The 14,214-nt window shown below is 38.7% G+C and overlaps 2 protein-coding genes across 2 annotated transcripts in view; one reads left to right on the forward strand and one right to left on the reverse strand.

The window, feature by feature from the left end:
• Positions 1-1,861, reverse strand: LOC140927973 (ciliary microtubule inner protein 2C-like). Its single transcript, XM_073377682.1, has one exon. It carries the CDS (start codon positions 1,762-1,764, stop codon positions 1,174-1,176), a length of 591 nt encoding a protein of 196 aa, XP_073233783.1. The 5' UTR covers positions 1,765-1,861; the 3' UTR covers positions 1-1,173.
• A 92-nt stretch (positions 1,862-1,953) lies between these two features.
• The window catches only part of LOC140927976 (endosome-associated-trafficking regulator 1-like), a 21,562-nt gene continuing 9,301 nt past the window's right edge, over positions 1,954-14,214 (forward strand). Inside the window, exons 1-3 of the mRNA XM_073377684.1 lie at positions 1,954-2,147; positions 5,666-5,766; positions 14,069-14,125. Coding sequence (XP_073233785.1) covers positions 1,958-2,147; positions 5,666-5,766; positions 14,069-14,125 — 348 coding nt within the window. The 5' untranslated portion in view covers positions 1,954-1,957. The remainder of the gene's footprint in view (positions 2,148-5,665; positions 5,767-14,068; positions 14,126-14,214) is intronic.

A 14,214-nucleotide genomic window follows, 5' to 3' on the forward strand; every position in this document is an offset into this window, starting at 1 on the left:
TGAAGCTAATAAAATGTTTTATTATATGACATTCTTTCAAAGGAACAAAAAAATTAATTACAAACTTTTTGCGGTGAAGCCATAACTACCCAACGGCACCTGGTTCCACACTATATCTCAGTATAGACCATGGAAAATTGTCTTTTTATCAAACAGACTAAAAACTGACTCATATGATAGTAAGGAGTTTAAAACTTCATTTTCTACTTAATATAATATAATCCAAAGCATAAACTAGCATAGCTACATTACATCTTCCATGACTAAATACTAGGATAGCCAATTTGGCTATTATAAGTAATGTTGATCATTCAGGAAATAGAAATAACTGGCAGGGTGGTGCAGACACCATAAGCCACACAGCTATGATGCACCACTGCTATAACTCAACAGCATTACTGTTGTTATTTGGACACCTTCAGGACCGTGGTTTAATAGTGTCCTTTACAGAAAGAGTCCATATGCTGGAGTTCATATTAGCCAAACATCTTTAATTTATTTTGCCAGGGGAGTTAGCTGCTGTCTGTAATGCATCTCAGTGTCCACAAGGCAAACGTTGACTGTACTTTTTTACATCAAGAGAGCGAAATGTTTAGAGTCTTTAAGGTGGTTCCCTCAGAAGATCATATACCTGACTTAAAACGAATAAAATTATTAAGATTAAAATTTTACAATATGGTCTATGTGGAGGCGTGCATTGCCTAGTGATTAACACACCTTGAACCCTGGATCTGGAGGTCTGGGAGTTCAAGTCTGACCCGTCACATTGTTTCTTTTTTACCAACAAGTATATTTTTAGAGTGATTTGGGCATGGAATAAAAATATCTCTAAGTCCCACAAACCAGTCAGCAAGGCCTAAAAACAGTATTTTTCACCTTTTAATGCTGTGAAAATGCCCTGAAATAGGAAATTGGAGTTGCTTGCTCCAGGGTGTGGACGTTCCTGTTGTGTGTCACCACTTTGCATGAAGAAAATAGAAAAGGCTTTGAAGAGTCTAGACCAGATGACAGATACACTACCCTCCTCAATTTTAGTTCAATTAATTTCTTATTTTTTAACACATTGCATATTGGGATCCCAAATGCTTGCTATGTGATATCCCCAAAAAACGACTGCGCAGGAAACTAATACAGTGTATCACATCGCCTGTGTGTCTTGCTAATATCAACCCTCTAAACCTTATGCCACAATTCATAGTCTTTAGGACCTCTCTCCTTGTCATAGACGTATTCCAAAGCTGCTTTTGTGTTATTTGGGTAACTTCCAATTGTTCCTTCATGAGGGCTAGCTTTTGGCAAAAACTGCTCTTCTGCCGTAGTTGGGTAGTGAAAATAATCCACTTTTTCATCAAACAAAGTTCCACTTTGGTCTCTGTACTGCTGGCGATGTTGAAATACAATGTCGTCGATTTGAGCGCGGTCTCTCTGTCTGTCGGGAATTCGATTTGTAAGGTGATGTCGAGGTTTATGTAAGACAGCTTCCCTTCGCATGCACCGAGTTCCCAGAACACGGTCTGGCTTATCAGAAAAGCTGGTTGGTCGGTAAGGAGAACCAAACGTGTTCAGATTTTTTGCCAAAGTTTTTTCAGCTATGTACGAACGGCGGTAATCTTGAAACCACCTTTCTCTGCCTTCACCATATCTTTGGTCATCTCCAGATGCCATGAAATGGGGAGTATAATATCTATTTGCTGGCATATTCATAGGATCAACATATGTTTCCCGAGACCAGGTCGAGAACCTCGGTTGCTTATGGTTCGCCATCTTTTAATTTTCTTTGAAAACTCAACTGTGGTGGAAACGTACTCTATTTTTGTGCCTGTTGCTATGTGTGTAAACTTCTGTCTATCGCCAGGCGTCTCGCCAGGGCAGATCGCCAGACCACAAGGATTACCCAATCAGAATTATTTTTGAGCCCACGAAAAGAACTCACAGAGGTAACAACAATGGATCCAAAATGGCGGAGGGTGAGCGAAGTGATAATCCTTTCTCTTTTAAAACTTTTGTAAAATCAAAGCAGGAAACAATAGACGTGAAAATTAAGAAAAAGAAAGACAAACAGCACAATTCTCGCAAAGGGGAAATTTGTCCAGATGAATCACCTTTTCCGGAAGTTACAGCTAATAAGCCTGTTCATAGTCAACGAGGTAAGCTACAACCATGAATCGTGGACAAGTTTTGGGGCACTTTTGCATTTCTGGGGCGTTCTCCAATTCACACAGGTCCAATTCCTTCCCTCACCTCATAAACAATGTTGGACGCATGTATCCAGACTTTTTTTCCTAGTTTCAAATTTGTGTAGGGCGAGGGAGGGAGAACTGCAGGAAAATTTCGAAAAGGATGCGCTGTTTTGTGAGGGACCCGAGAAATGACAGAAAAATATGAATATTTCAGTACTGTCCCAAGGACTTTTGTCCATGATTGTAGGTGGTAGAAACCTACAACCTGACCTAAAAATGAACACGCCCCTCAGAGTTACTTATGAATGTGAAAAAAGAAACGGCTATATCAACCTGAACTGTGTAAGAAACAACAAGATCTTCATTTACCAATAAATTTGACCAGGCCCGTACGAAACTTGCAGCTCTGTACAGCACCATAAAATTGCTTCAAAATAGCTGTACAGCTAAATTACAGCTGTTCAGCAGCATTTTAGAAGCCAAACAGCAGCTTCATTCAAGTTGCAGCGGGATGCAAAAGCGCTGTGCAGCCTTTGAAGGCTCTTTGAAGCTCTCGGCAGCGGTTTTGCAGCACAGTTGCCGACTTTCAAATGCTGCGAAGGAGCTACAGTAATGCTACAATTCAGCTGCGGTCGATCTGACTTTCTTGAGCGCCAATAACATGAATCGCCAGATAAAGCCTTGGCACAGATTACGGCTTTTATAACGCAAAAACTTTGACTGTACCTCTAAGAAATCTGAGTAAGTTTGTGTGTAAGGAAGATCACTTATTGAATAAACCTCCAAATTCTATGCTTTCGGAATAAAGATTTCAATAAATTTCATTCCATGACCGGCGAGTGTGGGAATGTTATCGCTAATTCCCTGGAGACATTCTAGGCCGTAATCTAATTGGTCGGTCCTTTTGCACGAGATCCCATTACATCTCTAGACAAACACGGGATCACTCAAACATTTGCGACCGTTGAATGAAAGGCGCAAACATTCTAAGTTTTTTTGCGTCTAGTTCTGTTTCAAGATGGAAGTTCTGTTGAAGTTTTTGGATGGAACAGCTCAAACGTATTTGCAAACAACGCAATGAACAGTGACTTCTACGCTAAGTATCGACGAATCGAACCAGAGCAAGCAACACAGATACAAGAATCTCATATGGGGTTTGCACTTACAAGATTCTTATACGCTCGTGGTAATGTTCGTTCCTTAGTCCATTGTAAAATTTAACGACGACCAAAGTAAAATTGGGCTGATTTCTTTCATGAAAAAAGTGTAGAAGATCGTGGATCATGGACAAAACGTCAAGGTGAGCAATGTCCAGCTTAGCCCTTTGCAACGAATCAAAATATCATTTGCCTGCTGGCCATGTAAACTTTATGTAGAACAATCGCTGTTATTCTCTTTATTTTTTAAGAAGATAATTTTCAATGTCTGCATGTTAATGGATGTTCTTACATTCAGATGAGTGACTGTGATTGCTAAATATTTACAAAGCGAGACTGTTGCAGATTTGTTCTATGGCTCGTGCTTTTGTAACGTGTACGCGTAGATACTAATAAAGTATAAGTTGCTACTAAGGTCTTGTCAACTCCTCTACCATGTATCGTGACTATTGTATTATTGGAGCCTGCATTTCTTTTTTTTGTACTAACGAGTGGTAGGCCATTACCGGTAACAACATTCTTTGTCTTTTCGAAGCCACTTTGCAGCGCAGATCATGATTCGGGAATTCTCTGCACCGCTGCAAAAGTGTTGTTTATCGCTGTCAAAGGGCTTTCCACTGCAGCCAAAATTTGCGGCTGCTGCAGCCCAGCGCTTTTACAGCTCTTTTGTAGCGCTTCTTGAAGCCATTCTGCAGTGCTGCAGCAGCGCTGCTCGTTTCGTATGGGGGGTCTTCATTTTCTACAAAAACCCCCCAAAATGTAGAAAACTACGACCCTCCACAAAATCATTGAAAATGGCTCGAAACGGCATCTAGACACAAACCAAACCAAATATATCCAATAGTGTGACAGTCCAAAAATTAAAGAATTAAAGTTAATCAGAAAAAAAGGAACAAACCTCATTTCAGTTATCAGCAAAAAAAGCTAATTTTCCAAGTTGGTGTACCACACGATTTTATATGGTCAAGGCTTATTAGACAGGGCTCTATATCCTATCTTCCTTGTCTATAAAGAAGAATAGAACATCTAACTACAGTTGAACCTCCATTAAGTGGCTACCCTCTATTAAGGGGCGAGTTAACAAAGTCCCGAAATAATAATTGTAAAAGAATGGGGAATTACACCTCTATTAAACGGCCACCTCTATTAAGCAGCTTCAGCCACCTTTTGGCCTTCCCAACAAGAATTCTTCCAGTATTTTCACCTCTCTCAAGTGGACATCAAGCGGCCAAAACACTCAGTTTGGCTTTATTGCGTGCTCCTCTTGTCGCCCGTAATCTCCAGGTTGTTATTATGCATGTGTCGCATATATGTAGCCAGCATTGGTTTTGACTTCCACTAAGAATGAATGGAATGCCCTTAACGCAATTCGATCACGCACTTTTGGACCTTCTATCACTCGTAATCTAATCATGCGTATTTTGATCATCTGTCACTTAAAACTTATGCAAAGCACAGTGTTGGAGCAAAAGCATTTCCACCTATGATCGTTGTCACCTGCGCTCGGTAACCTTTGTTTATGATTAGTGTTATAGCAAAATGATTAGTTGTATCATGATGTGCGTTTTGCAATTTTGGGTTTTTCTGTTCCGTCAATCATCTTAGCAGACCTCTTAGAAAACACATGTTTACTCACACGAGTTAAAAAGGTCATGGTTCGTGATTCATGATTGGTGGATTTTGATCTGTTGTGTTTGTTTCTTGTTTCAAGGTTCGTTGCTTTGTGATTGTCCTGTTTGGGGAAATAATCAACTAGTTAAGTTTGCTTCGTAGATTTTTATGATCTTTCTTATTCTTGTCACTTCCTTCGACAAAAATTCCACTCACCATCGGGATTTTCTTCGCTATTCTTGAGCAGTCTAGAGTCATTCTCAGCCAAGCTAGGCGAGCATGTTACATTGTGATTTGCCTTAACCCCGCCTTCACTAAAATGATTGACTGAACAGAAAAACCCAAAATCCCTTCTAAGTTTGCAATACGAGCAGCGCGATACAACAAATTTCGCGGTAAGAATATGATGAAAGAAAATAAAGTCCGAGATAGAAGGTGCCAACCGACTGTGGACATTATTGTGGACCAGTAATGCTGTTCCCATTGGTGTTTCTTTCAAAATAAAGTGATGTTTCTGCTTAAGATTATGCTAATTTTATGATGAACCTCTATTAAGCAGCCAACCTCTCCATTAAGACGCCACTTGCCTGTACCCCAAGAGTGGCCACTTATTAGAGGTTCAACTGTACCTATTTACTGTCAGGTAGAAAGCAGAATGTTTAAGTTAGTGCGATCAAGTTGAAATTACCCAAATGAATTCACCGTTTGCCTTTACAGGCCATGTTGATGTTAACCAAGAACCTGGTAATACAAATCCCTTCTCATTCAAAAACTTCTTGTCAGATGATCTGGCATCAAGAAATAAACATGTTCTTCAGGTATTTATAGTTAATCGTTTTCTTTTATTTTCTTGTCATACACATACCAATAATTTTCTGTCTGTATGTACAATAATATTAAATTACTTCATACAGACCCTAATGTGGCATAATTGAAATTATTATTCATTCAGAATATTTCTCAAATCCCATGGCTAATTCTTCACAACCAGCCAGAGTTGACTAAATTTGGAAGTCATTTTTCATTACTTAGAAATTAATGATGTCAATAGTACAGTATAAATGACAGAAAAATAGGGGGCAATTAAAGAGCACTGGGGACGAGGTTGCATTGTTGTTGTTTTGGTAAAGCAGTACAAAATGGCGGAACATTTCCCACACGTTTTGCAAAGGAGAAATAGCCAAACTTCTGCCTAACATCACAAGAACAGCAACAATACCAGTCAATGGATGGCAAATCCACCAGTAGTGGATCCAGACCTTCAGATAAGGAGGGGGGGACGGTCATCCAGACACTGAAATAAGGGCGAGCCGCTGCCCCCCCCCCCCCCAAAAAAAAATTTTGGATCAATTTAGGTTTCTGGGAAACTGACCACCCACCCCTTCCCTAAGTCAATATTATCACTTACTTCTCACTTAGGGCAAAATGTTGGCTTAGGGGAGGGGTAGGTGGGCAGTTTTGGCCTTCCCTGGATCCGTCACTGTCTACAGAACTAAACATCTTATAATCTCCTGAACTTGCCAAGAAACATGCAAATGAAGAAGGGAACTTAACATCAATGGAGGTAAGCATGTTTAAGCTTGTTTTTAAACTAGGAACAAGACACTACAGATCGTACACTTCGGCGTCGTGGTTGTGGAACTAATTAATTGTAAATACGGAGGAATAGTAAGAAATCAAATATGGTAAGAGTAAGGTGTTAATTTGTGAAATTATGGGATTTGTCAGGATATTCTGAAAAGAGCAACATCCAAGAGGCCTACTTGCCAAAAACTAGCATTTTGGGACAAATTGTCTCCGAGGTATTAGCCCAGTTATGCTCTGATGACTCCATACAAATCCTTAAAAAAAAAAAATTCCAAAGTTTTTCTTAGTCACATCAGGCTTCAAAAACAGCATAGCAGTCTCATGTACTGATTAAAGATATGTAAGGCATGGGTAAGGAGTCAATTACGTTGAGCATGGAATTGGCTAAAACTCAAAGTCACGAGTTCGAATGTTTTGAGGATAATTATTCACTGACTATCAGCACGCAGGGATGTCGGATTAACACAAGGAAGTTTAACCCTAAAGGAACATAGCCTTTACAGAGCTTTAAAACACAGCATCCACCAACACAAACTTGACTTGAACTTTGAGTAAAACTAAACAGCCTCTACCAATAATAACAAACTCTCACTTGAACTTCAGATACTGAAAATCAACCTTTGTCACACTTGACTAAACACAGCAGTCCAGCTCATGGGAAAAAACTTAGATCGTCAAAAGAACTCGCTTGGAACTTGTATACTGTTTGACATAAGGTTCTAGAAAATACTAAACAGGCGAATAGTAGTAGCTTTTCAACATATTTTATGAATTCAGTAACTGATGCAAATCTGCTGACTCATGCTGAAATGTAAACATGCCCTAATTAATTATTCATGTATAATCCAAAAATGTAGAGAACGTTCGAGAAAGTTATGCAACGCATGAAAGCAATTTTACTACGTAACACTCAACAAAGACAAAATGTCTTTGTGCAGCATTTTGTAACCTTAAATTCATCTTAAAACAGTTCGAAAGGAGGGCTCACTCGTGAAATGTTTTTCAACATTCGAAGAGAAATTTTGTGTCTCTGCGCGGCCACGAAATATCCTCTATTTATTCCTCGAGTAATTAAAGACTAAACTCGAAGTGATCTCAAGATATCACAAAGTAGTCGGGTCTCATTTCGTGAAATAGTTGAAACAAGCCGAAAAGTCACGAACTTGCTCGCCCAATCTTGTCCCGAGACTAGTGCATCATTTCATGACTATTTTTCATATCCCAAACTACCGTGGGTCGCAGTAGCGCAATCGGCTAATCCCTCAACTTAGAGTCTCCTCTGATCTGATGGGTCACACAGGTGAGTCGGTTCAAACCCCTGGGACGCCAAAATGATAATTCTTTCTTCCTCGAAAAAGTTAAAGAATAAATCAAAGAAATCGAAGTGATCTCAAAATATCTAGAACTAATTCAACTCTCACTTCGTCAAATAGCCAAATAGAACCGAAAACCTACAGACCTTGCATACCTAATCTTGTCAAAAAATTGCAACTTTGATACATTCCTGAGTGTCGCAAATCCTTTACTTTGGCTCCGCCGAAGTAATTATTTTGAATGGATAATAAAGAAATATTGTATTCGGCTTTTGTGTGATCTATAGAGTTATAGAGGTCAACTCAGAGGGTGTTATCCACCTCGGTCTAATGAGCCTCTCGATAATTCTTTAGATCATACTCAGCCTCATGCAATTATGTCTAATTATTATTTCAATAATTATACCATGTTAGGGTCTAAATAAATAGATTATGCAGAGTCTAATCTAAAGAATTGTGCAGATCAAGGAGGACCAATTACACTGCTCCTCAATCTGCATAATCTGCATGGGGATACCTATATGTATTATCTATCTTCTACTTATTTTCTTGTCTCATACTTAAAATGTTATTATTCTGACATCTTTCTCACTTACTCCAGCAGTAACTAACATCTTTAATATTAAGCAGAGGCATGTACAACATGCATGAGGTATTTTGATGTGTCTTTGTGGGGAGTGTTTTCTTTGCCAGCAAAGGTCCTTTAAAACCCCAGTAGCCTGTGAGAAATTTCTCCAATAATGACCTAGTAAAGTGAGCCGCAAGGGAACATGCGAGCAAGAGGGACAGAGGAATGGGACAGCTTGCCAGGATCTCTTATAAATTGTCATTTCTCCTTCCCCTAGATGTAGCGAAATATAATATACGTGTACCATTAACTGAAAAGTGACTCACCGTCAATTAATTTTGATTGATGACATTGCTGGCCAAAATTTTAGAAACATGATGCTCATGGAAATCAAGAAAATTACCCAGCTGTCTACCCTGATCCTTCTCCTTTTTCCAAGGAAGAAGACCATTCTCCATCTTTCATTCAGTGAAAGATTACTATGGATCACTGTGTGGTTGTTGTTGTTGTTTTACGGTTTAGTTTAGATCTCAAGCCCAGGGATTATACATCATATGGCAGGATTAGGCTGAAAAAAAATTCTCACCAGGAAGCCTTTCAATCTTGTACATAAGTTGTAAATAACCCTTCACCGCCTGCAGGGATACGTAACAGGACACAGGATCAAGGAGAGGTTTTTCACACAGTGTCTTATTTCATTTCAGTAAAAATACCGGGAGTCTCCACATCTAAGTGAGTCCTAAATGTGTTCATTGCAGTCTTTACTAAGGATACAGTTGTTTGCGAAGCCTAAATCAGTCTGTGGTGTTTTGCATGAACGCAAAGCCTGAAATTTCTGCAAGTCTGACCATTACCGGCCGTTTACTAAAGAACGTTTACAACTATTTTTTGAGCGTAAATACTAAACAATGTTTCATTCTGGCCTGACCTGAATGAAAGCCTCGCGCTTTATCGATTTTGGTGAGTTAAGCAAGTGTACCAGTATGTAAACCCAGCAAAATCTTTACTGGTTAGTGGCAATTCATTGATAGTTTTTTTTATAGGTAATTCAACTCACTGGATGCACTTTTACTTTAATTCAAGGAATTCAACTCAAGTTTTCATTTTTTTACTTCGGATTTCTCTCAAGTGCGTTGCTTTACACAGGAAAAGATGTTAACACAAGGATTACAAGCCTATTTGCCCCAGTGTTGTAGAAATACGTAAGTGGGAATTCATACGAAAACTGCTGCTAGCCACGTGAGTTAAACAAGGCAAAGTTTCTGGAAAATGTTCAATAACTGACGTTTAGTTTCCCTTGTGACTTACAAGGTGTCATAAAGCACAACCAAATAATTAAAAGAGCAGCCTCTGAGGCAATGTCTACAACACCTAAACTTGCAGAATGCTTTCTTTAGTTACACTTAATAATCTATAGCCAAAGGTGATTTCAAATCACCGTAAGCTCATTTGCAGAAATTTTTTTGTCGGCCTAAACCTGTCATCATAAACCAGCAAATCAGAAGGCTAAGGGGTTGCCAGGAAAATGTATTACAATAGTAAATCTGGGCACGTTTGTTGTGTTTGTGAGTTTCCCCAAAAGGAAAGCAGTTGATTTCATATCCAAGCGGATACCTGGAAAATCAGTCTTCTCATGGAAAAAAGAAAACTATTGCAGTGATAAATGATTTTTTTTAAAACAGCTGGGAAAGTAACAAAATGTGATTTCTGATGATGCTAAAGTAAAAACAGAATGCAGTTGCTTTGAAGTAACACTTCTTTGCTGAATTCAAGGAATATTGTAGATCTGACTCAGGTTATAGGCTATGATCCAGACCAGAAGCTCCAGGCCAATTATCTTCTTTTACAAGGCTTGTTTTAGTACGGATTGAAATATTTTACTCCTTTTAGGAATGCGTTTTTTTAGCCTGATAAGGGTATTAACTGGAAGCAGCTGATACAGTTTTCATGCTTTGCGATTTCCGGGGTGGAAATGAAAATTTATAAGAGATCATTGCAAGCTATCCTTTCCTTCCCCACCCCTCGCACTCTAGTCCTTTTTTGCATGCGGTTCTTGTGTGACCTCTTTCGACTCCCCCAAAATGGAGAGCTTGCTCGCAATCTAGAACACTAGCTCCAATTGAAGCTCTCTTAATGGACATGCTTGTAAACTGAAAGCTCAACTTACGGCTGCCTAAACAAAAGCCTGTATGAATGCTTTGGTTACAAAAATATTCTTATAAGTGGTCAACTAGATGCTTAGTAACTTTTTCTGGTTCCCAAGGGTTTCCACTTCTACTATATTAAAAAAATGGAAATAACATTTGGTTAAAAAATGTAAGTTATTTTTATTTCAGACTTTTGTGAACGGGTGTCTAGAAAACGAACACCCTAGAAAACAAAGACCGAAGACCTAGAAAAGGAAGACCCCCCTTAAAATCACTTGGAAATGGCTTGAAACTGCTTATAACTACTTCTAGACACTAGAGGAGTGAAAGAAACAACACGGTTTTCAAATATTATCCAAAATTTTGACCAGGGTCTTTGTTTTCTAAGCCTAGAAAACAAAGACCTAGAAAGCGAAGACCTAGAAAACGAAGACCTAGAAAGCGAAGACCTAGAAAACGCCAAAGAAGCTCCCGGAGCTAAATGTCAACATGTGGCCTTTTGACCTTCACCTCAATCAAATACAAAACTGTCACACAACCTTTGTTATTATTAAAATTTTAGAAACTAAATGTGGTACAACAAAAATATTATTACACTCATTTCTTTCACAGGAAAATATGAACCCATAATAATATTGACCTGCTCCCAACGTCAGTGGCTTCACAGCTCAGTTGGTAGAGCATCGCACCGGTATTGCAAGATCACGAGTTCAAACCCTGTTGAAGTCCTGATTTTTTTTTTCAGGCTTCTTTACACAATTGCATAAATTGCATTCACTGCGACGATCATTTCTTCATTTTTAAAAATATTATAAATCAAAACTGCGATCAAAACAAGAAAACCAGACATATATATATAGTGTAACGCCTTGCTTTACATTTTTAAACACATAAATCAGTGAAAGAAAAGATGTATTTGTGTGACATTTCCGGTTGAAGAAGAAGATAAGGGACAGACCTTTCGGGGGAGGGGATTTTTTAGAGCCGCATGAATTTTTCTCGTTATTATTTCCTTTGCATTGAATTTTGGGAATATTCTTTAAGACTACTTGGCGTGCGTATTTTTTTTCATAAGATTTTCCCTTGCACAAATATTTTTTTAAATGTACTTCGCCCTCACCTCCCCGCCCCCTCCAATAACGTTTCTAATGGTCCGTCACATTTATATTTGTATAATTTTGTATTTTTATTTTTACTACATCCTATAGATAATACATTAGTTGTACAATATCAATTAGTACAAGGTTGATTAAACTATGTGTACATAATAAAAAAGGAAAGAAAATTAGAATGGAGAAGGGCACATTATAGAAACTAATAATAATAATAACTTTATTAATCTCCTCAAAAAGGCTTTTCAGCTTAATTTACAATGTCAAATGTCTAAAACTTAGTTTTCCAAAAATACCCTTAAAAACTGCTGTTTTATTTTAACCTTAAATACATCTAAATTAGTGATAGACTGAAACTCGTCTGGGAGACTATTCCACAGCCTTTGGCCTCTGAAGGTAAACGCGCGCTGACCTGCAGCCGTCCTACAGAGTGGTATATATATGTAGGCAGTCCCTATTCCTGGTGTTGCAGTTGTGCACTTCCGATCTGGTTTTAAACTTCTGACAAAGATATGGAGGTGCAAGCCCATTTAAGCATTGAAATACCATGGTAGCATCCCTAACCTCAAGTTGTTTAACAATTGGCAGCCACTGTAACTGCTTAAGAATAGGTGTAACATGATCAAATTTCCTCGTTCCAGAAACTATCCGGGCTGCAAAATTTTGCTCTGTCTGTAATAGCTCGATGTTTTTCTTGGTGGTATTAGCCCATACTGATGAACAATACAATAATTTACTGAATACGAGAGAATTAATTATAGTGATCAACGTACGTCTATCAAACAGGTATTTTACGCGATTTATTTGACAAAGGCTACCTATACATTTCGAAGTTAATTGAGTTGTATGTTCGTCGTACGTTAAATTACAGTCCATTGTAACCCCCAGGTTTTCGCAGACTTAGATGATGTAATCTCCTTGCTGTGTAGTGTAATGCTTAGATCATCTGGTGTCTTCATCAGCAACTGCGGAGTCCCCAGAACCAGAAGTTTTGTTTTTTCCGGGTTAATGAGTAGACTGTTTTTACAACACCATGTGGCTATGTTCCTAAGATCTTCTGTCAGCTGAACTGCGGCTAAGGTGGCATCACGTACAGGAAATGAGAGGTATAACTGAGAGTCATCAACATAGCACTCTAACGACCCTACCTTAGTTACAGATGGTAGATCGTTGATGTAGATATTAAACAATGCTGGGCCCAAAATTGATCCTTGTGGTACACCATACGAGACTAGGCAGGGTTCAGATGTTTCGCAATGATGTGATCAATGCTGTCAAATGCCTTGGAAAGATCTAATAACACCAAGGCAGTGACTTGCTTGCGGTCCATTGCCTCCAAGGCTAGATCTGACATCAAAATATTGAGTGTCTCTGTCAAATGTTGTTTCTTATTCCCACTCTGGTGTCCACTGAGACAGTTTCTCCTCATTGCATATTCGGTGAAAACAAGAGGAAACAAATAACACAACACTAGCCAGCTTCAAAAGACGGGGCCATCATCATCACTGACCGCTCACATTTATCACAGCTGTTTGTGTATTACTTTCATGTCATGACAGTGTGAAAGGGGTGACAGTAGTGAGCAAAGTCCAAAACAGAAACAGATATCGAGCGTCCTTAGGTATTCACAGGACAATCATCGTGCCGGACTATGAATTATTAGAAGAAGAAGGACAGGGCATATTTCATAACAAAACAAGGTCTTACAGAACTTTAAAAGAAACAGCATTATCTCGTTAATGTTTAGCAAAACAAGTTGTTTTTTTAAAATTGCAAGGTCCGCAGTCCCAAAGTCGTTGCCAGTGAATTTAGACAAGTGTTGAAATCACCAGCTGCTTTAACTGGCGTAGTTGAGATTTAAACATTCAAGTGTACAGTGTGCTTGTTTCGCTTTACATGGATTAATGATCTGAACGATGGAGGAAAATTACAAGTGCTTGTTTGGTCCAGTGAACTGCGGACCGTGAACTGCGCTAGTAGGAGTTAATGTTGTTGGGTAATATTGCAGTGTTCCAGGTATTATTTTTGCGAGTCTTAGTTTTCCAGGTCTTACATGTAGTTTTCCGGGTCTTAGGTCTTGGGTCTTTTCGTTTTCTAGGGTCTTCATTTTCTAGGTCTTTGTTTTCTACAGTCTTCTTTTTCTAGGTCTTTGGTCTTTGGTCTTCGTTTTCTAGACACCCTTTGTGAACACCCCCAAGCATAAAAAGGACTTCTCGTCATGTTTTTAAAAAATGGTTGCATTGGAAAGCTCAAAGAGAAAGAGGAGTTGTTTTAATTTTGTGAGAGGGCAACAAACTTGCCATCTTTCCCTTTTTGTCATCAGTACAAAGAAGATAAAAAACATTCTTTAATAACAGACTGATGATAATCTATCTTCAGTTTTCTTGTTTTAGATAATCGATGATGAGGTCCATGAAGTGAAAAGTGTTCAAGAAGACATTCCACCGACTGTAAGAGCAAGCTCCATTTTCATTTCAGTCACATTATTTATTATTCATTCAAAATATTTCCCCGATTCTGATTGGCTAAAAGCACACAC

Source organism: Porites lutea, chromosome 2, assembly GCF_958299795.1.
Source record: "Porites lutea chromosome 2, jaPorLute2.1, whole genome shotgun sequence".
NCBI lineage: Eukaryota > Metazoa > Cnidaria > Anthozoa > Scleractinia > Poritidae > Porites > Porites lutea.